Genomic DNA, 12500 nt, shown 5'->3' on the forward strand with positions numbered 1-12500 from the left:
CATGATGCTATCTGGCTACTAGTGTTAGCATGCCAACATGCTGAGGCTAACGTGCTAACACCTCAGAGTCATGATTTTAGCACTTGACACAAGCGAACTGGAACCATGCTAACATTAATATTTTCGCATTCTAACATTAGCACGTGATGTTTTTTTTGGTGCTTGTCGTTTGCTAACTGTTACCTACAGTACTAGTGTTAGCATGCCAACATACTGAGGTTAACCCTAACCCTAACCCTAACCCCAAACCTAACCCTGCTAACATTAATATTTTCGCATTCTAACATTTTTTGTGGTGCTTGTCGTTTGCTAACTGTTACCTACAGTACTAGTGTTAGCATGCCAACATACTGATGTTAACCCTAACCCCAACCTCAAACCTAACCCTAACCCTAAACCTAAACCTAACCCTAACCATGCTAACATTAATATTTTCGCATTCTAACTTTTTTGGTGCTTGTCATTTGCTAACTGTTACCTACAGTACTAGTGTTAGCATGCCAACATACTGATGTTAACCCTAACCTTAACCCTAACCCCAAACCTAACCCTAACCCTAACAATGCTAACATAAATATTTTCGCATTCTAACATTTTTTTTGGTGCTTGTCGTTTGCTAACTTTTACATACAGTACTAGTGTTAGCATGCCAACATACTGATGTTAACCCTAACCTTAACCCTAACCCCAAACCTAACCCTAACCATGCTAACATTATTTTTGCATTCTAAAATTTTTTTTGGTGCTTGTCGTTTGCTAACTGTTAACTACAGTACTAGTGTTAGCATGCCAACATACTGAGGTTAACCCTAACCCTAACCCTAACCCTAACCCCAAACCTAACCCTAACCCTTCTAACATTAATATTTTCGCATTCTAACATTTTTTTTGGTGCTTGTCGTTTGCTAACTGTTACCTACAGTACTAGTGTTAGCATGCCAACATACTGAGGTTAACCCTAACCCTAACCCTAACCCTAACCCCAAACCTAACCCTAACCATGCTAACATTAATATTTTCTCATTCTAACTTTTTTGGTGCTTTTCATTTGCTAACTGTTACCTACAGTACTAGTGTTAGCATGCCAACATACTGATGTTAACCCTAACCTTAACCCTAACCCCAAACCTAACCCTAACCCTAACAATGCTAACATAAATATTTTCGCATTCTAACATTTTTTTTGGTGCTTGTCGTTTGCTAACTTTTACATACAGTACTAGTGTTAGCATGCCAACATACTGATGTTAACCCTAACCTTAACCCTAACCCCAAACCTAACCCTAACCATGCTAACATTATTTTTGCATTCTAAAATTTTTTTTGGTGCTTGTCGTTTGCTAACTGTTAACTACAGTACTAGTGTTAGCATGCCAACATACTGAGGTTAACCCTAACCCTAACCCTAACCCTAACCCCAAACCTAACCCTAACCCTTCTAACATTAATATTTTCGCATTCTAACATTTTTTTTGGTGCTTGTCGTTTGCTAACTGTTACCTACAGTACTAGTGTTAGCATGCCAACATACTGAGGTTAACCCTAACCCTAACCCTAACCCTAACCCCAAACCTAACCCTAACCATGCTAACATTAATATTTTCTCATTCTAACTTTTTTGGTGCTTTTCATTTGCTAACTGTTACCTACAGTACTAGTGTTAGCATGCCAACATACTGATGTTAACCCTAACCCCAAACCTAACCCTAACCCTAACCATGCTAACATTGATATTTTCACATTCTAACATTGTTTGGTGCTTGTCGTTTGCTAACTGTTACCTACAGTACTAGTGTTAGCATGCCAACATACTGAGGTTAACCCTAACCCTAACCCTAACCCCAAACCTAACCCTAACCATGCTAACATTAATATTTTCGCATTCTAACTTTTTTGGTGCTTTTCATTTGCTAACTGTTACCTACAGTACTAGTGTTAGCATGCCAACATACTGATGTTAACCCTAACCCCAAACCTAACCCTAACCCTAACCATGCTAACATTAATATTTTCACATTCTAACATTGTTTGGTGCTTGTCGTTTGCTAACTGTAACCTACAGTACTAGTGTTAGCATGCCAACATACTGAGGTTAACCCTAACCCTAACCCTAACCCCAAACCTAACCCTAACCCTAACCATGCTAACATTAATATTTTCGGATTCTAACATTTTTTTTGGTGCTTGTCGTTTGCTAACTGTTACATACAGTACTAGTGTTAGCATGCCAACATACTGATGTTAACCCTAATCCTAACCCTAACCCCAAACCTAACCCTAACCCTAACCATGCTAACATTATTTTTGCATTCTAAGATTTTTTTTGGTGCTTGTCATTTGCTAACTGTTACCTACAGTACTAGTGTTAGCATGCCAACATACTGATGTTAACCCTAACCCTAACCATGCTAACATTATTTTTGCATTGTAAAATTTATTTTGGTGCTTGTCGTTTGCTAACTGTTACCTACAGTACTAGTGTTAGCATGCCAACATACTGATGTTAACCCTAACCCTAACCCTAACACTAAACCTAACCCTAACTATGCTAACATTAATAATTTCGCATTCTAAAAATGTTTTGGTGCTTGTCGTTTGCTAACTGTTACCTACAGTTGTATACTTGGTAGCATGATGCTATCTGGCTACTAGTGTTAGCATGCCAACATGCTGAGGCTAACGTGCTAACACCTCAGAGTCATGATTTTAGTACTTGACACAAGCTAACTGGAACCATGCTAACGTTAACATTTTAGCATGTTAGCTTTCTTTTTAAGCTAATTTTGCGGATACTCACCCTGCAATTGTATGCTTTGTTACCGACGGTATCTGGATAGCAGGCTAACTGTCAATTAGCATTTTCAGAACTATTAAAATTGCATTTGTAGTTTTCTAAGCAACGAGAAAACAACAACAACAAATGCAAAAATGAACGTGATTGTAAGAAAAAGTTGAAACTCACTTTTTACAACAATGACTACCATTTTTGTCCACTTGGGTTTTGGCTTAGCTTCTTTTTACGCTTTGAGACTTGAGAATGTGAAAAATAAACAATGTTTCCGGTGAGCTTCTTTTTGCACTTGTGTGACCATCAACATGGCCGCACTTTGACCCTGGAACAGACCAATTTGCAGGTTTTGAGGGTTCTATGATGACTCGTTAAATGAAGGTTAAAAGATGGCCGCTAACGATGCTCATGCATGATTGGTCCACTGCTGATGATTGACACTTACCCTGCATCTCTGTCGGCAGCGGGGGGGGGGGTGGGGGGGGTCAAAGTCAGCCTCGTTAAGGTTAATTAAGCCACCACATGAGATTCATTTGCATATAATATTTTCCTTTGTTCAAAAAGAAGCTCGTAATCTGCCTGGCAACAGAATGAAAAGGTGAATGATTGGCTGAGGAAATAAAAATGTCCACCAGATGGCAATGCCTCCTCACAACTACTCATTTTAGTTATTTTTTTTATTAAAAAAATAATAATAATAATAGTGACCAAAAAAGTAAGATTAAAAAAAAAAAGAATTATATATAGGAATTTTAACAATGGCTCAAAAGGGTTAAAAATTGATTTAAAATATTTAAATATTTAGAATAACAAAAATAATTACCAAACAAATGACCAAACTAATAAGATACATTTAAATTAAAATTAAAAAAATAGATATGAAAATAATGATGAATAAAAAAAAATTTAAAAATGTTTTTTTATATATGTATGTGTGTATGTATATATATATATATATATGTGTGTGTGTGTGTGTGTGTGTGTGTGTGTATATACATATATATATATATATATATATATATATATATATATATATATATATATATATATATATATATATATATATATATATATATATATATTTATATGAATAATTAATCAATTAATTAATTATTCTTTTTTTTTAATTAAATCACAAATACAAATAAAGACAGACATTGTATTTAAATATTTAAAATAATAATAATCATTACCAGACAAATAACCAAACACATAAAATAAAAAAACAAATGTGAAAATAATAATGAATACATTGAAATAAATGTAAAGAATACATTAAAAAAATGATGAAGATACAATACAGTGAAATATATATCGAAAATGTATACATGTATAATATGATTAAAAAAAAGGTATTTAAATATTGGAAATAATAATAATAATAATATTTACCAAAAAAATACAATAAAAAAATAATACAAACTTATGTAAAAATAATGAATGGATTAAAATAAATTAAAAATACTAAAAAAAACAATACAAATACAATAAAATAAAAATAAACTATTTTTTAAAAAATGTATACATGTATACATAAATGTACATATGTATATATATATATATATATATATATATATATATATATATATATATATATATATATATATATATATATATATATATATATATATATATATATATATATATATATATATATATATATATATATATATATATATATATATATATATAATAAAATATTGTTATATATACAAATGTGTATATAAATAAATTAATAGATACATTTTAAATTCACTAAAAAATTTAATAAATATAACAAATAATTCTGAGTAGGATTTATGTCAATTAGGTAAACAACACTCCCGACCTCTGACCTCTTGACCCTCACCTTTGCGTGCCTTCTTCTGCAGCTTGATGGTGTCAGACGACTTCTTCTTGATCTCGTGACGCGAACGCTTGTACTCTGTCCAGAGAGAGAGAGTGAAGGAGGGGCGAGAGAGAGAGAGAGAGAGAGAGAGAGAGAGAGAGAGAGAGAGAGAGAGAGAGAGAGAGAGAGAGAGAGAGTGAAGGAGGGGCGAGAGAGAGAGAGAGAGAGAGAGAGAGAGAGAGAGTGAGAGAGAGAGAGAGAGAGAGAGAGAGAGAGAGAGAGAGAAGGAGGGGCGGCCATGACCTCTGACCTTTTACCTTTGGCGTGGTCTTTGTCCAGCTGACTGGCCGTCTTCTTCCAGTCCTCCATCTTGTCTGCCAGGGGGGTGATCAGACTCTCCAGCAGGGCGCTGACAACACACACATCATGCTAACTTTAGCATGCTAATATACATATATATATATATTACATATGTATGCATGCTAATATACATATATATATATTACATATGTATGCATGCTAATATACATATATATATATTACATATGTATGCATGCTAATATACATATATATATATATTACATATGTATGCATGCTAATATACATATATATATATTACATATGTATGCATGCTAATATACATATATATATATTACATATGTATGCATGCTGACTTTAGCATGCTAATATACATATATATCAGGGGTCACCAACGCGGTGCCCGCGGGCACCAGGTAGCCCGTAAGGACCAGATGAGTAGCCCGCTGGCCTGTTCTAAAAATAGCTCAAATAGCAGCACTTACCAGTGAGCTGCCTCTATTTTTTAAATTGTATTTATTTACTAGCAAGCTGGTCTCGCTTTGCCCGACATTTTTAATTCTAAGAGAGACAAAACTCAAATAGAATTTGAAAATCCAAGAAAATATTTTAAAGACTTGGTCTTCAATTGTTTAAATAAATTCATTAATTTTTTTACTTTGCTTCTTATAACTTTCAGAAAGACAATTTTAGAGAAAAAATACAACCTTAAAAATTATTTTATGATTTTTAAACACATATACCTTTTTACCTTTTAAATTCCTTCCTCTTCTTTCCTGACAATTTAAATCAATGTTCAAGTAAATGTATTTTTTCTATTGTAAAGAATAATAAATACATTTTAATTTAATTCTTCATTTTAGCTTCTGCTTTTTCGACGAAGAATATTTGTGAAATATTTCTTCAAACTTATTATTAAAATTCAAAAAAATTATTCTAGAAAATCTGTAGAATCAAATTTAAATCTTCTTTCAAAGTCTTTTGAATTTCTTTTAAAATTTTTGTTCTGGAAAATCTAGAAGAAATAATGATTTGTCTTTGTTAGAAATATAGCTTGGTCCAATTTGTTATATATTCTAACAAAGTGCAGATTGGATTTTAACCTATTTAAAACATGTCATCAAAATTCTAAAATTAATCTTAATCAGGAAAAATTACTAATGATGTTCCATAAATTCTTTTTTAAATTTTTTCCAAAAGATTCGAATTAGCTAGTTTTTCTCTTCTTTTTTTCGGTTGAATTTTGAATTTTAAAGAGTCGGAATTGAAGATAAACTATGTTTCAAAATGTAATTGTCATTTTTTTCGTGTTTTCTCCTCTTTTAAACCGTTCAATTAAGTGTAAATATCATTAACTATTAATAATAACATAGAGTTAAAGGTAAATTGAGCAAATTGGCTATTTCTGGCAATTTATTTACGTGTGTATCAAACTGGTAGCCCTTCGCATTAATCACTACCCAAGAAGTAGCTCTTGCTTTCTAAAAGGTTGGTGACCCCTGATATATATATATATATTACATATGTATGCATGCTAACTTTAACATGCTAATATACATATATATATATTGCATATGTATGCATGCTAACTTTAGCATGCTAAATTTAGCATGCTAATATACATATGTATATATATATACATATGTACATTTATGTATGCATGCTAACTTTAGCATGCTAATATACATATGTATATATATATTAGCATTGTTCAAAACGGCAGCGATGTGGTAAGACGCTAACATCGCGGACAGGAAGTAGCTATGTGGTAAGATGCTAACATCGCGGACAGGAAGTAGCGAGCTAGCTTACTTTGTGAACTGTCTGAGTTTGGCCTCGATGCTGCGATGTCTCATGCACATCCTGGTCAGTGCTGAGCCGATGTCTCGGGTGGCCCCTGCACACACACACACACACACACACACACACACACACACACACACACACACACACACACACACACACACACGCTCAGGTGAGTTCACCTACCTTTGTATCTTTCCCTGGCTAACTTCTTTTTACACTTGCAAGACCAACATGATGTTGAAAATGTTGTCCTTTTGTCTTTAACATGAAGTGTGCTTTGTTTGGAAGGAAGGAAGGAAGGAAGGAAGGAAGGAAGGAAGGAAGGAAGGAAGGAAGGGAGGGAGGGAGGGAGGGAGGAAGGAAGGAAGGAAGGAAGGAATGAAGGAAGGAAGGAAGGAAGGAAGGAAGGAAGGAAGGAAGGAGGAAGGAAGTTCAACAAGAACTGCAAAACAATCTGTGTTGATGTTTTACTTCAAAGTAGACACTAGGTGGCAGCAAATGTACTTTCTCATTGTCAAATAACAAATACATGTTAAATATATAAATACATGTTAAATATATAATAAATACATGTTAAATATATAAATACATGTTAAACATATAAATACATGTTAAATGTATAAATACATGTTAAATGTATAAGTACATGTTAAATATATAAGTACATGTTAAATGTATAAATACATGTTAAATGTATAAGTACATGTTAAATATATAAGTACATGTTAAATGTATAAATACATGTTAAATGTATAAGTACATGTTAAATATATAAGTACATGTTAAATGTATAAATACATGTTAAATGTATAATAAATACATGTTAAATGTATAAATACATGTTAAATATATAAATACATTTTAAATGTATGAATACATGTTAAATATATAATAAATACATGTTAAATGTGCAAATACATGTTAAATATATAAATACATGTTAAACATATAAATACATGTTAAATGTATAAATACATGTTAAATGTATAAGTACATGTTAAATATATAAGTACATGTTAAATGTATAAATACATGTTAAATGTATAAGTACATGTTAAATATATAAGTACATGTTAAATGTATAAATACATGTTAAATGTATAATAAATACATGTTAAATGTATAAATACATGTTAAATATATAAATACATATTAAATGTATAAATACATGTTAAATATATAATAAATACATGTTAAATGTATAAATACATGTTAAATATATAAATACATGTTAAATGTATAAATACATGTTAAATATATAAATACATGTGAAATATATAAATACATATTAAATGTATAAATACATGTTAAATGTATAAATACATATTAAATGTATAATAAATACATGTTAAATGTATAAATACATGTTAAATATATAAATACATATTAAATGTATAAATACATGTTAAATATATAAATACATGTTAAATATATAAATACATATTAAATGTATGAATACATGTTAATATATAAATACATATTAAATGTATAAATACATGTTAAATATATAATAAATAAATGTTAAATGTATAAATACATGTTAAATATATAAATACATGTTAAATATATAATAAATACATGTTAAATATATAAATACATGTTAAATATATAAATACATATTAAATGTATAAATACATGTTAAATATATAATAAATACATGTTAAATATATAAATACTTGTTAAATATATAAATACATATTAAATGTATAAATACTTGTTAAATATATAAATACATGTTAAATATATAATAAATACATGTTAAATATATAAATACATGTTAAATATATAAATACATATTAAATGTATAAATACACGTTAAATGTATAAATACATGTTAAATATATAAATACATGTTAAATATATAATAAATACATGTTGAATATATAAATACATGTTAAATATATAAATACATATTAAATGTATAAATACATGTTAAATATATAATAAATACATGTTAAATATATAAATACTTGTTAAATATATAAATACATATTGAATGTATAAATACATGTTAAATGTATAAATACATGTTAAATATATAATAAATACATGTTAAATGTATAAATACATGTTAAATGTATAAATACATGTTAAATATATAAATACATGTTAAATATATAATAAATACATGTTAAATATATAAATACATGTTAAATATATAAATACATATTAAATGTATAAATACATGTTAAATATATAATAAATACATGTTAAATATATAAATACTTGTTAAATATATAAATACATATTAAATGTATAAATACATGTTAAATGTATAAATACATGTTAAATATATAATAAATACATGTTAAATATATAAATACATGTTAAATATATAATAAATACATGTTAAATGTATAAATACATGTTAAATGTATAAATACATGCTAAATATATAAATACATGTTAAATATATAAATACATGTTAAATGTATAACTACATGTTAAATATATAATAAATACATGTTAAATATATAAATACTTGTTAAATATATAAATACATATTAAATGTATAAATACATGTTAAATGTATAAATACATGTTAAATATATAAATACATGTTAAATGTATAATAAATACATGTTAAATATATAAATACTTGTTAAATATATAAATACATATTAAATGTATAAATACATATTAAATGTATAAATACATGTTAAATATATAAATACATATTAAATGTATAAATACATGTTAAATATATAAATACATATTAAATGTATAAATACATGTTAAATATATAATAAATACATGTTAAATATATAAATACATGTTAAATATATAAATACATATTACATGTATAAATACATGTTAAATATATAATAAATACATGTTAAATATATAAATACTTGTTAAATATATAAATACATATTAAATGTATAAATACATGTTAAATGTATAAATACATGTTAAATATATAAATACATGTTAAATGTATAATAAATACATGTTAAATATATAAATACTTGTTAAATATATAAATACATATTAAATGTATAAATACATATTAAATGTATAAATACATGTTAAATATATAAATACATATTAAATGTATAAATACATGTTAAATGTATAAATACATATTAAATGTATAAATACATGTTAAATATACAATAAATACATGTTAAATATATAAATACATGTTAAATATATAAATACATATTAAATGTATAAATACATGTTAAATATATAATAAATACATGTTAAATATATAAATACTTGTTAAATATATAAATACATATTAAATGTATAAATACATGTTAAATATATAAATACATGTTAAATGTATAATAAATACATGTTAAATATATAAATACTTGTTAAATATATAAATACATATTAAATGTATAAATACATATTAAATGTATAAATACATGTTAAATATATAAATACATATTAAATGTATAAATATATATTAAATGTAGAAATAAAATGTTAAATATATAATAAATACATGTTAAATATATAATAAATACATGTTAAATGTATAATAAATACATCATGCTCACAATCTACTTGACATTGTGTGTGCAGGTATGCCCAGGCCACGCCCCCTCATAAATATGCAAATCATATTAAAAGTGCTGGAGGGTCTGACCAATCACAAGTCAGTATGAGGGAGGGAGGGATATTGTATCGATACTGATACCAACGTCGTTATTCCTTACCACTATTATACCAATATTAATACCAATACCATATATACCATACCAATATTAATATTCCGTATGGATACTGATACCGATATTCCTTATTGATACCAATATAAATATTCCTTATTGATACTCATACCAATATCGATATTCCTTAGAGATACTGATACCAATATCAATATTCCTTAGAGATACTGATACCAATATCGATATTCCTTAGAGATACTGATACCAATATCAATATTCCTTAGAGATACTGACATCAATATCGATATTCCTCAGAGATATTGATACTAATATCGATATTCCTTAAAGATGCTGATACCAATACCGATACTCCTTAGCGATACTGATACCAATATCAACATTACTTTTTGATCTTAAAACCATTATCCATATTCCTTAGAGATACTGATACCAATATCGATATTCCTTATTGGTACTGATACGAATATCGATATTCCTTATTGGTACTGATACCAATATCGATATTCCTTATTGATACTGATACCAACATCAATATTCCTTATTGTTGTTACAACTTTAGTGTGGTGTTGCTTCCTTATTTGTCATTACTCCAAGAGGATTGTCTTCTACTTTGAGGAGGAAATATTGTTGTTACAACTTTAGTGTGGTGTTGCTTCCTTATTTGTCATTACTCCCAGAGGATTATCTTCTACTTTGAGGAGGAAATATTGTTGTTACAACTTTAGTGTGGTGTTGCTTCCTTATTTGTCATTACTCCAAGAGGATTATCTTCTACTTTGAGGAGGAAATATTGTTGTTACAACTTTAGTGTGGTGTTGCTTCCTTATTTGTCATTACTCCAAGAGGATTGTCTTCTACTTTGAGGAGGAAATATTGTTGTTACAACTTTAGTGTGGTGTTGCTTCCTTATTTGTCATTACTCCCAGAGGATTATCTTCTAATTTGAGGAGGAAATATTGTTGATACAACTTTATGTGGTGTTGCTTCCTTATTTGTCATTACTCCCAGAGGATTATCTTCTACTTTGAGGAGGAAATATTGTTGTTACAACTTTATGTGGTGTTGCTTCCTTATTTGTCATTACTCCCAGAGGATTATCTTCTAATTTGAGGAGGAAATATTGTTGTTACAACTTTAGTGTGGTGTTGCTTCCTTATTTGTCATTACTCCAAGAGGATTGTCTTCTACTTTGAGGAGGAAATATTGTTGTTACAACTTTAGTGTGGTGTTGCTTCCTTATTTGTCATTACTCCCAGAGGATTATCTTCTACTTTGAGGAGGAAATATTGTTGTTACAACTTTAGTGTGGTGTTGCTTCCTTATTTGTCATTACTCCAAGAGGATTATCATCTACTTTGAGGAGGAAATATTGTTGTTACAACTTTAGTGTGGTGTTGCTTCCTTATTTGTCATTACTCCAAGAGGATTATCTTCTACTTTGAGGAGGAAATATTGTTGTTACAACTTTAGTGTGGTGTTGCTTCCTTATTTGTCATTACTTCAAGAGGAGTATCTTCTACTTGTTGATGTGTAGTAGCAGCACTGGAATTGACAGCGTGTTATAGTTAATATGATGGATATAAATGTACAGATATCAGTATCATTAGTCCACAATCCTGGATCCACCCAACTAGGAACCGGTACCAAAAAGTACCGGGCATACATCCCAAGTAGGAGGAGCTTGTTTCTCCTGTTTGGAGCGCAGACGGAGTGTTTGTCTGCCTGACTTTTGAGTGTTGATGCCATCTACTGCACTGACTTGTAATGACAGTCCCATCATAAAGTGTTGATGAGCCAAAACAGACTGATCTATTTGTGGCAAAATGTACGGGAAACAGTCCATGAAGGGATCTTTCATCAGCAGGACACACACACACACACACACACACACACACACACACACACACACACACACACACACACACACACACACACTCTCTTGTTGAGATCCAAACAAAAGTGCTCCATTCATAATTAACAAATTCTTTCCTCATGCTTCTGTTCTACCCGGCAACCGTTCAAAAAGTCCAGCCTATCATCCAACCATCCCCCAACACACACACACACACACACACACACACACACACACACACACACACACACACACACATTTCTA

The 12500-nt window shown here is 29.1% G+C and overlaps 1 protein-coding gene across 1 annotated transcript in view; it reads right to left on the reverse strand.

Annotated features, from left to right (window-relative positions):
* The window catches only part of mtss1lb (MTSS I-BAR domain containing 2b), a 100212-nt gene that overhangs the window by 26383 nt on the left and 61329 nt on the right, over positions 1-12500 (reverse strand). The window contains exons 4-6 of the mRNA XM_062021350.1: positions 6747-6831; positions 4934-5025; positions 4638-4712 (exon numbers count right to left, since the gene is read on the reverse strand). Of these exons, the coding sequence (XP_061877334.1) occupies positions 4638-4712; positions 4934-5025; positions 6747-6831 (252 nt within the window). The remainder of the gene's footprint in view (positions 1-4637; positions 4713-4933; positions 5026-6746; positions 6832-12500) is intronic.

This window comes from Entelurus aequoreus, linkage group LG02 (assembly GCF_033978785.1).
Source record: "Entelurus aequoreus isolate RoL-2023_Sb linkage group LG02, RoL_Eaeq_v1.1, whole genome shotgun sequence".
Classification (NCBI taxonomy): domain Eukaryota; kingdom Metazoa; phylum Chordata; class Actinopteri; order Syngnathiformes; family Syngnathidae; genus Entelurus; species Entelurus aequoreus.